The sequence below is a fragment of the Sebastes fasciatus genome, chromosome 16 (assembly GCF_043250625.1).
Source record: "Sebastes fasciatus isolate fSebFas1 chromosome 16, fSebFas1.pri, whole genome shotgun sequence".
NCBI classification, from domain to species: Eukaryota; Metazoa; Chordata; class Actinopteri; order Perciformes; family Sebastidae; genus Sebastes; species Sebastes fasciatus.
In genome coordinates, this window is record NC_133810.1 from 25,204,200 (window position 1) to 25,217,074 (window position 12,875).

The 12,875-nt window shown below is 39.3% G+C and overlaps 2 protein-coding genes across 10 annotated transcripts in view; one reads left to right on the plus strand and one right to left on the minus strand.

The window, feature by feature from the left end:
• The window catches only part of abr (ABR activator of RhoGEF and GTPase), a 153,050-nt gene extending 146,448 nt beyond the window's left edge, over positions 1 to 6,602 (plus strand). For 5 of the 9 annotated variants that reach the window (XM_074611855.1, XM_074611862.1, XM_074611859.1 and 2 more), the window contains 5 exons: positions 37 to 176; positions 1,919 to 2,053; positions 2,197 to 2,302; positions 3,021 to 3,174; positions 5,062 to 6,602. In XM_074611855.1, coding sequence (XP_074467956.1) covers positions 37 to 176; positions 1,919 to 2,053; positions 2,197 to 2,302; positions 3,021 to 3,174; positions 5,062 to 5,151 — 625 coding nt within the window. In that variant the 3' untranslated portion in view covers positions 5,152 to 6,602. Of the gene's footprint in view, positions 1 to 36; positions 177 to 1,918; positions 2,054 to 2,196; positions 2,303 to 3,020; positions 3,196 to 5,061 lie in introns of all 9 variants that reach the window. The other 4 variants (XM_074611854.1, XM_074611856.1, XM_074611857.1 and 1 more) reach the window with 2 other exon arrangements.
• Positions 6,603 to 8,119: 1,517 nt separating this feature from the next.
• timm22 (translocase of inner mitochondrial membrane 22 homolog (yeast)) lies at positions 8,120 to 12,162 on the minus strand. The gene is made up of 4 exons (XM_074611307.1): positions 11,840 to 12,162; positions 10,538 to 10,734; positions 8,750 to 8,822; positions 8,120 to 8,656 (listed from the first exon to the last, which is right to left on the minus strand). The coding sequence occupies exons 1-4, from the start codon at positions 12,096 to 12,098 to the stop codon at positions 8,580 to 8,582; spliced, it is 606 nt and encodes a 201-aa protein (XP_074467408.1). The 5' UTR covers positions 12,099 to 12,162; the 3' UTR covers positions 8,120 to 8,579.
• Positions 12,163 to 12,875: the final 713 nt, after the last annotated feature.

A 12,875-nucleotide genomic window follows, 5' to 3' on the forward strand; every position in this document is an offset into this window, starting at 1 on the left:
TCTGTACACATGTGTAACTGCCGCTCTCTTCCACAGGCGCGAGCGCTCCAAGGTGCCTTACATCGTCCGTCAGTGCATTGAGGAAGTGGAGAAGAGGGGGATCGACGAAGTGGGAATCTACAGGATCTCAGGGGTGGCCACCGATATCCAGGCCCTCAAAACAGTATTCGACACCAGTAAGACTCCACTCACTCTCTCACTATCATCTTGACCGGAGAACTAACAATATTTGTTTACCAGCACTGTGCAGTACCAACAGATAACATTTTAGAAACCAGAAACAACAATACAGATGAATAGGATAAAAAAAACAACTAATAGATACCACCAAGAAACTTCTCCAGTTGATTACTTACATTAAGACAATTCTTTTTTGTATTACAAGTTTTCTGAAATATTATGTTTATATATGCAAATGAGGCTTATTAATTGGGCAGCAGTAGCTCAGTCCATGGGGACTTGGCTTGGGAACCTTAGGGTCGTCGGTTCAAGTCCCCGAACGGACGGAGTGTGGACTGGTAGCTCGGAGAGTTCCCAGTTTTCTTCCTGGGCACTACCCTTGAGCAAGGCACGACCCACTAAAACTGCTCCCCGGGCGCTGTGTGGTAGCTGCCCACTGCTCCTAATATATATATACTAGGATGGGTTAAATGCAGTAGGTCAATTTCACTGTGTGCTGTGCTTTGTACAATGTGTGACAATAAAATTGGATTTACATTTTTAAATATGTGCTAATTGGCATAGAAATCTGAATATTGGATAATTCGTTATGTTGACATATTAGAGTCAAAGGTTTTTACAGAGGGGATTTTGGATATCTTTTTTTATCGCTCCATAAATGAGAAAATACTGTCAACAACAGCCATAAAAAATCTATTTCCACCATGTTTTTAGGAATAAAATGTTGTATAAATGAGGCTATGAATGATATATGAACAAACCACTCAATAAAAACCTTCAGAATATAGATAGGAACGAATCTAGGAATTTTGGTGTATGTCAGCGCTACTGAAGTGGAGATTTCTGGCTCGGAGTCTGAGAAAAACCTTATTTTGAGAAAATTGCCTTTTAAAATATGTATTGCAAAATTCATACATTTTGCAAGACACTACAAGTGAATAGAGTAAAACATGTTAACTAATAGACATCACCATGGAACTTCCCCACAAATTATTAACAGTAACAATAAAACAAATGAAATGTTATGTTTAAATATGCAAATGAGGCATTTTCTGATGCTAACTTTTGGTGAATTTAGGAGAAATCTACAGACGCAAAAAGACAAAGTAGTAAAATAAACACCTAAATTTGTATTTTGGATGTTTTCTTTTCAATAGTCTGAAAGAAGACTTTCCATGGAAGCAAAATCTCAAAATTGACGGCTTTAAGCCTGAGGTGTCTCCCCTTAACAGCGAAATCCCATCAGTGAATCATTGTAATTTCCCCTCTAAGCTGATAGTTTGGTGACCTACATCTAATGATTTATCCTGTCAAATTCTATAATACCATGTCAGTCATAAAGCATTTACTTACTTTGTCTCTAGAAATGTAGTGTGTGCATAAAGGTTGTGTGTTAACTTTGACAGCCCTAATATGTAGATAGTTTTAGATGCAGCCCAGGGTTCTTTTTTGTAAGTGAGGCCTTTGCTCTAACACTCTGTGGAGAAGAGAATTGTGGGAACTGGCTCTTAGGGAGGCCAGGACAGCTGAGGAGCAGCAGCTGTCAAGTGTTCAAGTTTTCTGTTGCATAAGAGTCTGTCAGCATCGGAGCCCAGTATCACCTCATTTTTGTGTGTAATTTTACTGTAAGCATCTGTCTCCGTCTGGATGTGGGGTTATTGGGAGATTATATCATTCCTGGAGAGAGCAGCTGTGTAATAATGTAGCGTGTTTTCTTTTGTTTGCGTGTGACCCGTAGATACCAAAGATATCCTGGTGATGCTGAGTGACATGGACATCAACGCCATCGCAGGAACACTGAAGCTGTACTTCAGGGAGCTGCCGGAGCCTCTGCTCACCGACCGACTCTACCCCGCGTTCATGGAGGGCATAGGTGCGACCTTTAGTTCCCGGAAGTGTGTGTGTTTGTCGTCAGTGGGGAGTTCAAGTTTGCCCAGCTGGGAGAGATAAGAGCTAAAGTTAAAGAGCTGTCTCGCCGTAATTGGATGTGACATCTTCTTTCCTCTCCCCTCGCAGCGCTCTCAGACCCGGCAGCCAAGGAGAACTGCATGATGCACCTCCTGCGCTCGCTGCCTGACCCCAACCTCATGACCTTCCTCACTCTGCTGGAGCACCTCAAACGGTAAACACACACACACACACAAGCAATCGGCCCCTGAAGTATGAAACTCTCTTTCTCATTTGGTTAAAAGGACGAGTTCCTTAAAGTCCCACAGCGCATATTAAAAAAAGACTTTTTTTTAATCTTTCGTTTTTATGTCTTAAAGGGATAGTCCCGGTGTTTTGAAGTGGAGTTGTATGAGGTGCTTATCCATAGTCGGTGTATTACCTACAGTAGATGACGGTCGGCACGCCCCCAGTTTGGAGAAACAGACAGCAAAGCAATGTACTGCTGTGGACGGGGCCGGCAGCAAAACATATTTTAGCACCTAAAAGAAAGGCCCACCTAAAAAAAAATCAATATCTGTTTATGTGTATGCTATATTTGGGATATATTTGCCGGTTTGCCTTTTCCAACAAGGAACTGAAGCCGCTATCTATGCTCTCACCAAAGTAACCAGACTCCATTGAGAAAAACAATAATTTTACCTCGCAGAACACAGGAGTTGCTGGTCTACCGCTGCCTCGGTCGGTTAGTTTGTTTGTGTTATTGTGTGACTTTCGTTAGTTCGAATTCACCAAAGTCACACAGTAACACAAACAAACTAATCCATCAAGGCAGCAGACGGTAGACCAGCCGTGTACTGTGAGGTACCGTGGAACCCTGGCTGTGTTTTTCCACGTGTTAACCCCCGGCGTCCTCCCCGACTGACGGGTCTGCTGCTGTGTTGTTCCTGCAGGGTTGCTGAGAAGGAGCCCATCAACAAGATGTCCCTCCATAACCTGGCCACCGTGTTCGGCCCCACTCTGCTCAGGCCCTCAGAGGCAGAGATTACCAAGACACAGCACATCACCTCTGCCTCTGACATATGGTCACATGACGTGATGGCGCAGGTAGCCTCACATACAACTTTGGTACTGATTTGAAATGAATAACTGTGACTACATGTTTATCTTTCACAGAACTGTATTAATGTTTAGACAAAGTTTTAGGTTTTTGACTGTTGAATATGAATGTAGTGTAAAAAAAACTCATAGTACGTTTATACTCAAATGACCCTCTGGTGCCCTCCGTCCCTTTGATAGAAACTGAGTAGGCGTCCCTCTGTGACCGTACGCAGTAGATGGTAGACTGGTGTGTACATGCAGATTTCCTCGGTTGCTGCACATGTTTTTTTTCGGATGAATTTTACTCCCACGTCGCTAAGTGACCCGTGTCACTGCGGTCTACTCTCCCAGCTGTATTTAGGCTGCGGGCCATCCATTCATCTCCACTGAGAGATGAGTTTCCTGAGCACAAATGTCTTTCTTTGGCAGGATAAACAACATCCAGAGTAAATCATCATAAATGGGGGCAGCATGCACATGCAGGAAGCCCCGTCCATCCATTACAGTGAAGCTCAGTGTTTGTATTGGAGCTTCTTTAAGTTCTAAATGTTTATTGCACGAGTATACAAAATGTCAAACACCAAAGAAAGATGCTTCCGCCGCCATATCCTGGATATAATCTCATATGATGGATTCACCCTTGTTTTAATAAAAGAACCCATCTAGCAATAATAAAGAGATCCCTGGACCTGTTTTTGAGAATACCATCAAGTCCACTCACTCATAAGATACATTTTGTAAATTAAATTACTCACTAGAAACTGTTTTTCTGCTAAGCTGCTAGCAGCATTGAATAAACAGTAAATCAAATTAAATTTTCCAGACATATGCTCGTCTGATGAGACTGATTGAAGGGACATTTATGGAGCGGTACCAGAGGGAACATTAGACTGATTCACCTGTTTTAATAAAACTGGTTTCCCAGAACAATGTTCAAATATGAGTTTCCTGCAGTGGGCAACCTCCAGGTCTGAGAAGTGAAGCCAATGCTGAAGTGCCTTAAACTTGCATTCTTTCTAACAGCCAGCAGGGGGCGACTCCTCTGGTTGCAAAAAGAAGTCTGATTGTATAGAAGTCTATGAGAAAATGAGCCCACTTCTCACTTGATTTATTACCTCAGTAAACATTGTAAACATGAGTTTATGGTCTCAATCTATAGTTTCAAGTCTTTTTCAATACAGCATGATGTTCATTTAGTAAGTTATGGTCCCATTTAGAGTCAAATAGACCATAAAGCAGGGGATGCTTTAGGGCGTGGCTACCTTTTGATTGACAGGTCACTACCACGGCGTTGTCCGGTCTGGGAGTTGTCCGTGTTTTCGCCTTACAACTTTAACGCTTTCACAGTGTGTTTTCAGTTCATAAGACTTAATTGTAAAAATTTTGGTCACCTGAAAATGTCTTATTCAGAGTTTGGTTGTACTTAGCTCTCGTGTCACTTCTGGTTCCATAAAACCAAGATGGCAACAGCCAAAAATTCCGAACTCGAGGCTTCAAAACGGTAGTCCACAAACCAATGGGGTGACGTCACAGTGACTACATCCACTTGTTATAATCTTTCAGTTTATAACTATTCTGTAGTGAGAAAAAAAGTATGGGAAGATATGTTTGTCTGCTTCACATCACATGGATCAGTTTGAGGAGAAAAAAGTCATGAGAAAGCAGATCCAAGTGACCTTAGAGATAAAACTATGCACCAATAATAACAGTACGCATTCATGAAAGGTAAATGGAAGCCAGTAATAAATGACGCACAGTGTCAGACTGTGAAATTTGTTGCATTAGATTGAAATGTAGACAGACAAACAGGATATTACAAATTAATTTTAAAATGAAATAAAAAGGAATTTCTAATAAAACCAACTTGTTCTCTCTCTCTCTCTCTCTCCTTAGGTCCAGGTGCTGCTGTATTACCTGCAGCATCCTCCCATCTCCTTCGCTGAACTGAAGCGCAACACGCTCTACTATTCCACTGACGTTTAATCCCCGCCCACCTCCCTTCAGGGCGCCATCTGGAGAGGAGAGCGTGAGAGACTCCATACCAATCTTGGTCCTTGCCACTCGGTCCTCCTGCCTCACCTCTCCTCCCAGCAGGCAGCTCATCTCGACTGTACAGTCCCCCCCTCTTCCCCCAACACACCCACACACACACACACACATACACATCCCTCCTGTCTGCACCACCCCCACCCCCAGTCCTGAAAAGAGATGGAGCCGAGCACGTTAGGGAGGTGGTGAGGGAGATTTCCTGGTCGTCTAGTGAGTCACATGTCACGTCCTGTTTGTAATATGAGGAGAGCAGAGCCGCCTCCCACCGACAAGGCATTCTGGGACCGCAGTGGGAGAGATGGAGGGGGCACGGAGGCCACGGCCTGGCGCGGTGGCACAGGATCACACACCCGTGTGTCGTGGTGTTGTCTAGTGGTGATCTCAGAGACCGGCCTGATCAGAGGCATTCCAGAGAAACGGCATTTTACATGTTTAATAATTCTGTTTTTCCTTTTTCTGTCTTTCTGGCTTTGTGCATGTGGTGGAGGAGGCCGGGGGTGTGTGAGCGAACGGTGTGGATGAGCGAGCGACTGAGTGAGTGAGTGTTTAAGGGACTATGAGAACTTGTGAGGTTTAGAAGTGGCTGGGAAGCCATTTAATAAATGGCTGGCGACGCGTCTCTCTGTGCTGACAAACAAGAGAGAAACCGCCCTCCCCAGTGAGTCTCCGCCAAATTAGCCCTATTTATTTTAAATATATATAATATGTGTGCCTGTACAGTTCTGTGCAACTAGAGAAATGCTCTAAGGAGTCTGTTTTTTGAAGTTTATTCAGGTAGTGATGTTATTTTTAGTCTTGATTTTTCTCATTCACCATGTCCATGGTTGGTAAGCTGTACTGAAAAAAAAAAAAGATCAGCCAGTTAATTTCAGATCACGTAGTAGAGGAGAAAGGGCACTCTGTGACATGAGGGTTGTTAGGGGGGGGGGGGAAACACAACGAATGGAACATTTAGCTTTTTCTTTCTTGTTGTTTCATTGCAAGCCTGTTCCAAGTGTCTTACTGCACCGGTATAATCTATAGAGTTGGTTTGTGTAGTTGCCCTCATTGCATGTTCAGCTTGTCAATGGAACCAGGCCAGATAACACAAAGGTAGTTTGTCTCTGCAAGGCCCCTCTCTAAGACCGGCAACAAACGCCCATCTCTGCTCTGTACAAAGCCGACCTTTCTGCTATCCAGCCTGCGACATATCTTAAAAATACTGTAAGCACTGCTAGATGAGTACTATTTGATATTTTTAATATAAGATTAAAATGAAATAAAAAATGTTGTATTTTACTTCCTTTGAGAAGAATTTCAATATACTGTAATATTGAGGCTAAATGTCAATGTGAACTTTCCCCCCCTTTTTTTTAAGTAAAATAAAAGTTACCAAAACACTCTCACTTTGTGTCTGCTTGTTTCAATGATACCGTCTCTCTGGAAACAATAACATAAGAAAAAAACACCGCTTGCAGGATGTGTCAGAGTTGCGGCTTCTATTTATGTTTTTTTTCTATATGATACACAGAAAATCATTCACTACATCATCTAAAACAGAGCAGTGTTTCTCATCCTGAAAGATTAAACCACATTTGGGTATCTAAAGTTTCACATCTTTGCATATTGCACCCCCTGGTGGTCAGTTTTACTAACTACATATTGAAGGTGAGCTCCAATGGAAGTTTAACTCTCCTGGCTGTAAATGTGTCGTACATCAGTGCAGTTAACTCCCTGATATGTTGAAATATTTAGGGTAGAAAAACAAACTTGCTGTAGCTTATACTACCCATAAAAACTAATTTTAATCAAAATACAAATATTACCTCTGTGCTCCAATGAGGTCCAAACTTTAGATCTAAATAAAGTTATAAATAAATGAATGAATGATTAAGAAATAAATGAATATAAATTAATGAATGAATGAATGATTAGCTGAGCTGAGTTTGAAAGACACTGAAATGACTAGTTAAAATGATTCCACAAATATAAATGAACCGTGAAACTTTTATGGAAATGTTTCACTTTTAGCTTCTTTGACTTGAAAATACAGAAACTATTAAACATGTTTTAATGAACATACAAATATTGTATAATGCCTCCATGGACAGAAAGGATAGCCTATGAAAACTAAAGGTGTCAGACCAATGTAATGGAGTAAAAAGTACAATATTTGTCTGTGAGATGTAGTAGAGTAGAAGTATAAAGCTGCATAAGATGGAAATACTCAAGTAAAGTACAAGTAGGGTCCAATTTGTACTTCAGTACAGTACTACTTAAGTAAATGGACTTAGTTAATGGTGACACTTAATAAACTCCTGTCACCCTGACACATCCCTCCCTTAAGATTTGGGACATTACACAGGTCACATGATCAACAGGAAGCAGCATCATTTGAGTCTCCTGAAGGACGCTGGAAGACCGGTAAGTTCTCTCACTCCAGTTTCTGTATTTTTGATCATATAGTAAGTAGCCTATGACTGAGAATATCAATCTCAACGTACAGTCCTGTTACCTAAATTAGGCTATTTCATGTTAGTTTTTTTTTTAAAGGTAGTTTTGGTAAACCATTTGAAGGTACTAAATGTTCTCATGCTCTCATTAGCACTGATGTCATGTGGCTGATATGTCCTGTTACTCATATGAACCATCTTCCATTTCAAAAAACCTTGTTAAAAATAAATAAAATGGCCTGAGATTCACCATTACACATTTTGAATAGTTAAACATGTGTGTTATTAGATTCAGTGCTGATGAGAAATGGATTTATATATAGCTCTGTAAAGACTGTTGGTCCAAGGCGGAAACCAAAACCAACTTTCCTCTGTAAACTCTCTTTCACTCTATGAAACGTGTCTAATTGTGTCACCGCACAATAATACAAAAAAGAAATGACTAGAATAAAATACACAAGACATTAAAAAGCAATTCAAGATTTGATTGTAATGGACATGGAAACTTCAAGAAGTAAAGTTAACAAAAAACATGTTTAATAGAAATAATTAAATATGGATTCATTTAGTAGACACATAATGTTCTACGATTAGAACAGCGTTTATCTGAGTCTGATTTGAGGTGGTTGTGACTCATGACTCATCTCATCATTATACTGTAAAACCCAGGAGCATATCCACTACTCAGTTTCTGGAGATTCTCCACATGAACTTGCTTTGCTCAAACTGTCCACATGGTAAAAGTAAAACACATATTGGTCTTTTCCAGTCCACTGTACACAGACAGGAAACTGTCACTTCCACCAAATACATCTGTTCTGTTTTTGCAACAATCCTCCACGTGCAGGTAATGTTCGAGAGTCGGATTCCTCACAGGGCTCGTCCACTCGACGTGCATCGATTAAGTCCACAGAGACGCTCTTTAGTGGTTCACCGTAGATAATATTCAATGGCAGCGGAGAATGCAGCAAAGCCTCCACATCCCAGCACCCCCGCCTTCGCACCGGCTACGAAAACAGAAAAAAAACCAATACATGTGAGGACAAAGAAATCTACTACCTTCCCTTTAAAACAAAGTAAATATATAGCAGGTTACATACCACGAAGTCCAATGACACCTCCAGTCACACAGCCGCTGTACACGGCGTTCTTCCAGTCGGATTTACCTCGATGCTGCAAACAGAAAACACACACGAGAGAGAAGTTACAAATGTGAGCGGAAAGGAGAAAAAAACAATGAAGGGCTCCAATTAGAATGACCAGTTAGCATACTGCTATATAATATATATATATTTTCAATATTTTATTTAGAAAGTTCAATACAGAAAATATATATACATATATATATATATATATATATATATATATATGTAAATATATTTCACAGTATAAAAATAACAATATATGAATACAATTAATCGGGGTCTGTTAAACAATTTGAATAAATTTGAAATGTCTATCTAATCTAGTCGTTTTTGCCAATTTAGAATTTTTCAATCATAGTCAAATATGTTTTAAAATCAGTGTCTTTAAAAGTATAAAAGGAGGGTAGTCTTTTAAACCATATCATTTTATGGATACAATATTTTGCTAAATATCTTTAGTATGATATCTTTTTCAAAATGTTTTGCATACTGTCATATCTGAACTGTCTCATTTGGATTAGTGTTGTTTCTTGTTGTTTTTTTGCACCAGAGGGCGCTATCAGACCATTTTGAGGAGGAAGCAGAACAACCGTGAGGTTCCCAAAACATCTCAAACATTCTACCTGGGATATTGAACGATATTACAATAACAATATGACGATTAGCATATCCTCAAATAGTCGTTGCTTTATCATTTCTGTCACAGTGCCATCAGAGATCTGGTGAAACGAGGTTATGGAGCCAAAGAATACATAGAAAGCAAAATAAAATACTGCTCTCAAGTCAATCTGGACACAAAAAAAAGATATGAACACTTCCTGAAAGATAAACTATTTAAGTTTATATTATAATTTGACCACATATTATGCATTTAGTCTTTTGGGTGCTACGTTAGTAAAATCATGTACTTTAATATGACCCAGCCTTGTAGCATTGGTTGTAATTGTAATACTTAAGTAATTAAGATGGAGTTTAAATCATTATACACTTCATCATTTACATTATTTTGTCTCTTCTCTCTTTTGCTGCAGAGAACGAGGGACATTATGAAATCCTCTTAATTCTTTTATTCCTTTGTTTTGAGCTCCTACCAGACGTTCTGCTCTATTTAGTTATATCGTAGAGCAACTTCAAAAATAATTCAATGTGACTTCATTTGATTTGATTTAAATCTCTAAATCTCAGTGCCAGGAAAATTCCACTCACTGTTCTTTAACATGTCAATATTAAATTTAAATGATATTAAAATGATTATCTTGACATGTTAAAGAACAGTGAGTACACTAAGTAGACATACGGCTAAAAACAAGGACACAAAGCTGAACATAAACTATAAACATTTGACCACGATGTACAGATATATATATATATATATACATATATCTGTACATCGTGGTCAAATGTTTATAGTTTGTTTACTTTTGTTCAGCTTTGTTGTCCTTGTTTTTAGCCGTATGTCTACTTATGTGTATGTATATTGAGAGTAACAAAATACCGGAGTCAAATTCCTCGTATGTGTTCACACTTTACACACTTACTCAGCCTTTAGAGCTGATTCTGATTCTTATCCCAGTCGAGTGGCGTGTAGTGTCATATTCACACAGTGTGTCATACTGTTTTGTTTACCCCATTGCAGTGAAAGTCTTGTTTAAACCACGTCTATGAAGCAGTATGTCACCCCACCACCACCACCACCACCACCACCAACAGCCCCACATAATGAAGAGAAATGGTGTGACCTACTGATTCTATGACGCACTCTGTGCAGGAGAACATGGCGCCCACGATGGCGAAGTTCTTGGCGTACGACATCCCCCTCTGGCCCATGTCTCTGAGGACTTCTCGCGCCGTTGGAGTTTTCAGGGGGTCTTTGGGGTCGAAGCCGACGTTGGTATCGATGCCGGCGGTGAAAACGCCAAAAGCTCCTCCGAGGACGAACCCTGTGGAGAACAAAAAACACCAACATGAATGTCTGCGCAATAAATCACAACTATATTCACAGGCTTGAGAGGAATAAAGGATGCACGCTGTTGTGCTATTCTGCAGTGATCTGACAAAATGTTACTGCCCTTAAGTTTATTGATCATGCATGTGTGATGTACAGGAAACATTATAATAAGGCTGCAACTGACAATTACTTTCTATTATCTATTAATTGATCTGTACAATACTGAATCATCAACACAGATTCCCTAAGCCCGAGGTGTCGTCTTCAAATTGCTTGCAAAAGTAAATTATTTTTATTAAAGAACAAAACACTGTAACTTGCACACTTTGCTAATGTATATATAGTATGTTATTGCACACTTTGCTAATTTATATATAGTATGTTATTGCACACTTTACTAATGTATATAGTATGTTATTGCACACTTTACTAATGTATATAGTATGTTATTGCACACTTTACTAATGTATATAGTATGTTATTGCACACTTTACTAATGTATGTAGTATGTTATTGCACACTTTACTAATGTATATAGTATGTTATTGCACACTTTACTAATGTATATAGTATGTTATTGCACACCTGCTAATGTATGTAGTATGTTATTGCACACCTGCTAATGTATATAGTGGGTTATTCTATGTTTATAATTTAGATTTTTTTTTATGCTAGTTGTAATAGTCAGGTATATGTATAGTGTATTCCTATAATTTTTATATTTTGTATTCAACTTTAAGGATATATTTATTTTGTGTTGACATGTACATGTTGTGTACTGTTCCTGTGCATTGCTTGGATAACAATCTATCTTGCGTTGTCAGACTAACAGTACAAAACCTTAAGCTAATCAGTTTACTATCACACGAGACAAACAGAGAGAGAGAGAGCAGATGTTTGCAGAGTTTTGTGACCTAAAACCCCTCTTATCCCAGTGTCCTAGTCCTCCTTATCCCAGTGTCCTCTTCAAGTCCCCTTCCACATCCTGTATGCAGTTGATCCTGCAGCTCTGACACCAGTCTTTTTACCTGAAGCTGGGCGGATCACACACAGATGTGTTGTGATATGTATTATTCTGTATTATATGTCTCACTGACCTCCCACACAGGCCAGCACCGACTTGAAGGCGCAGCTCTCCATTCCTCTCTCGATCATCTTCTGCTCGTCGCTTTTAAACGGCACCGGCAGCCCTCCCATGACGCCGGGACTCAGCTCCTTTATGGCTCTCTTGTCCCCGATCAGATGCTCCATAATGGTGCTGTACTGGATCGGAGGGTCGTCCATGCTGGAAGCAGCCGCAGCTGGACCTGGTAGGTCCGAGACAGCAGCGTCTGTAGCACCCGTGGTGGCCGCCATGTTTCTCAATGACACACACTGGTGCAGGTAAATGTAGTCAAAGACGAGCGGCTGCAGATTCGTCACATTTCTAATGTCCTGTTGAAAACAGAAATAATAGGAACACAAGATAAGCATCTATTTATATATGTACACTATTGAATAGCAGCAGAGAAAAACATATATTAACATATATTTTAAAAAAGAAGCTTTTATTCTTTCATAAGATTTATTTAAATACGTGTCAGCACATTCGACACAAATGGCAGCCCTGCAGTAAAGTCTTATTATTTATTTATTTATTTTCTACTGTGTTTTATTTTTGTTAATCTTGTATGTAGTGTAAGTTATATTTCCTATTTATATATGTACACTATTGAATAGCAGCAGAGGAAAACATATATATTAATATATATTTTAAAAAATAAGCTTTTATTTATTTATTTATTATTTAAGATTTATTTAAATATGTGTCAGCACATTCGAGACAAATGGCAGCCCCGCAGTAAAGTCTTATTATTTATTTAATTATTTTCTACTCTTATTTTATTTTTTGTTATTCTTTTATATCATTTAAGTTATATTTACTCTGACATCTCCTCTGTCTGAGTTGAACACGTTCAATGTAAATCTACAGTTACAGACATGTGCAATAACATATGCTGATCACTCTGCAATAATTATATGTTGCTGTGCAATAATTATATAATTATCTAAAGGACACTTTGTGCAATAATTATATGATGCTGTGCAATAATTATCTGACGGACACTTTGTGCAATAATCTGGCAAAACTGT

Excerpts from the sequence above, each read along its gene's own strand:
- timm22 (XM_074611307.1), bottom strand. The coding sequence starts at position 12,098 with ATGGCGGCCACCACGGGTGCTACAGACGCTGCTGTCTCGGACCTACCA. Across the intron at positions 8,823-10,537 it reads CAGAGTGCGTCATAGAATCA|CATCGAGGTAAATCCGACTG; the intron begins GTAGGTCACACC and ends TTCTGTTTGCAG. Across the intron at positions 8,657-8,749 it reads AGGTGTCATTGGACTTCGTG|CCGGTGCGAAGGCGGGGGTG; the intron begins GTATGTAACCTG and ends CTGTTTTCGTAG.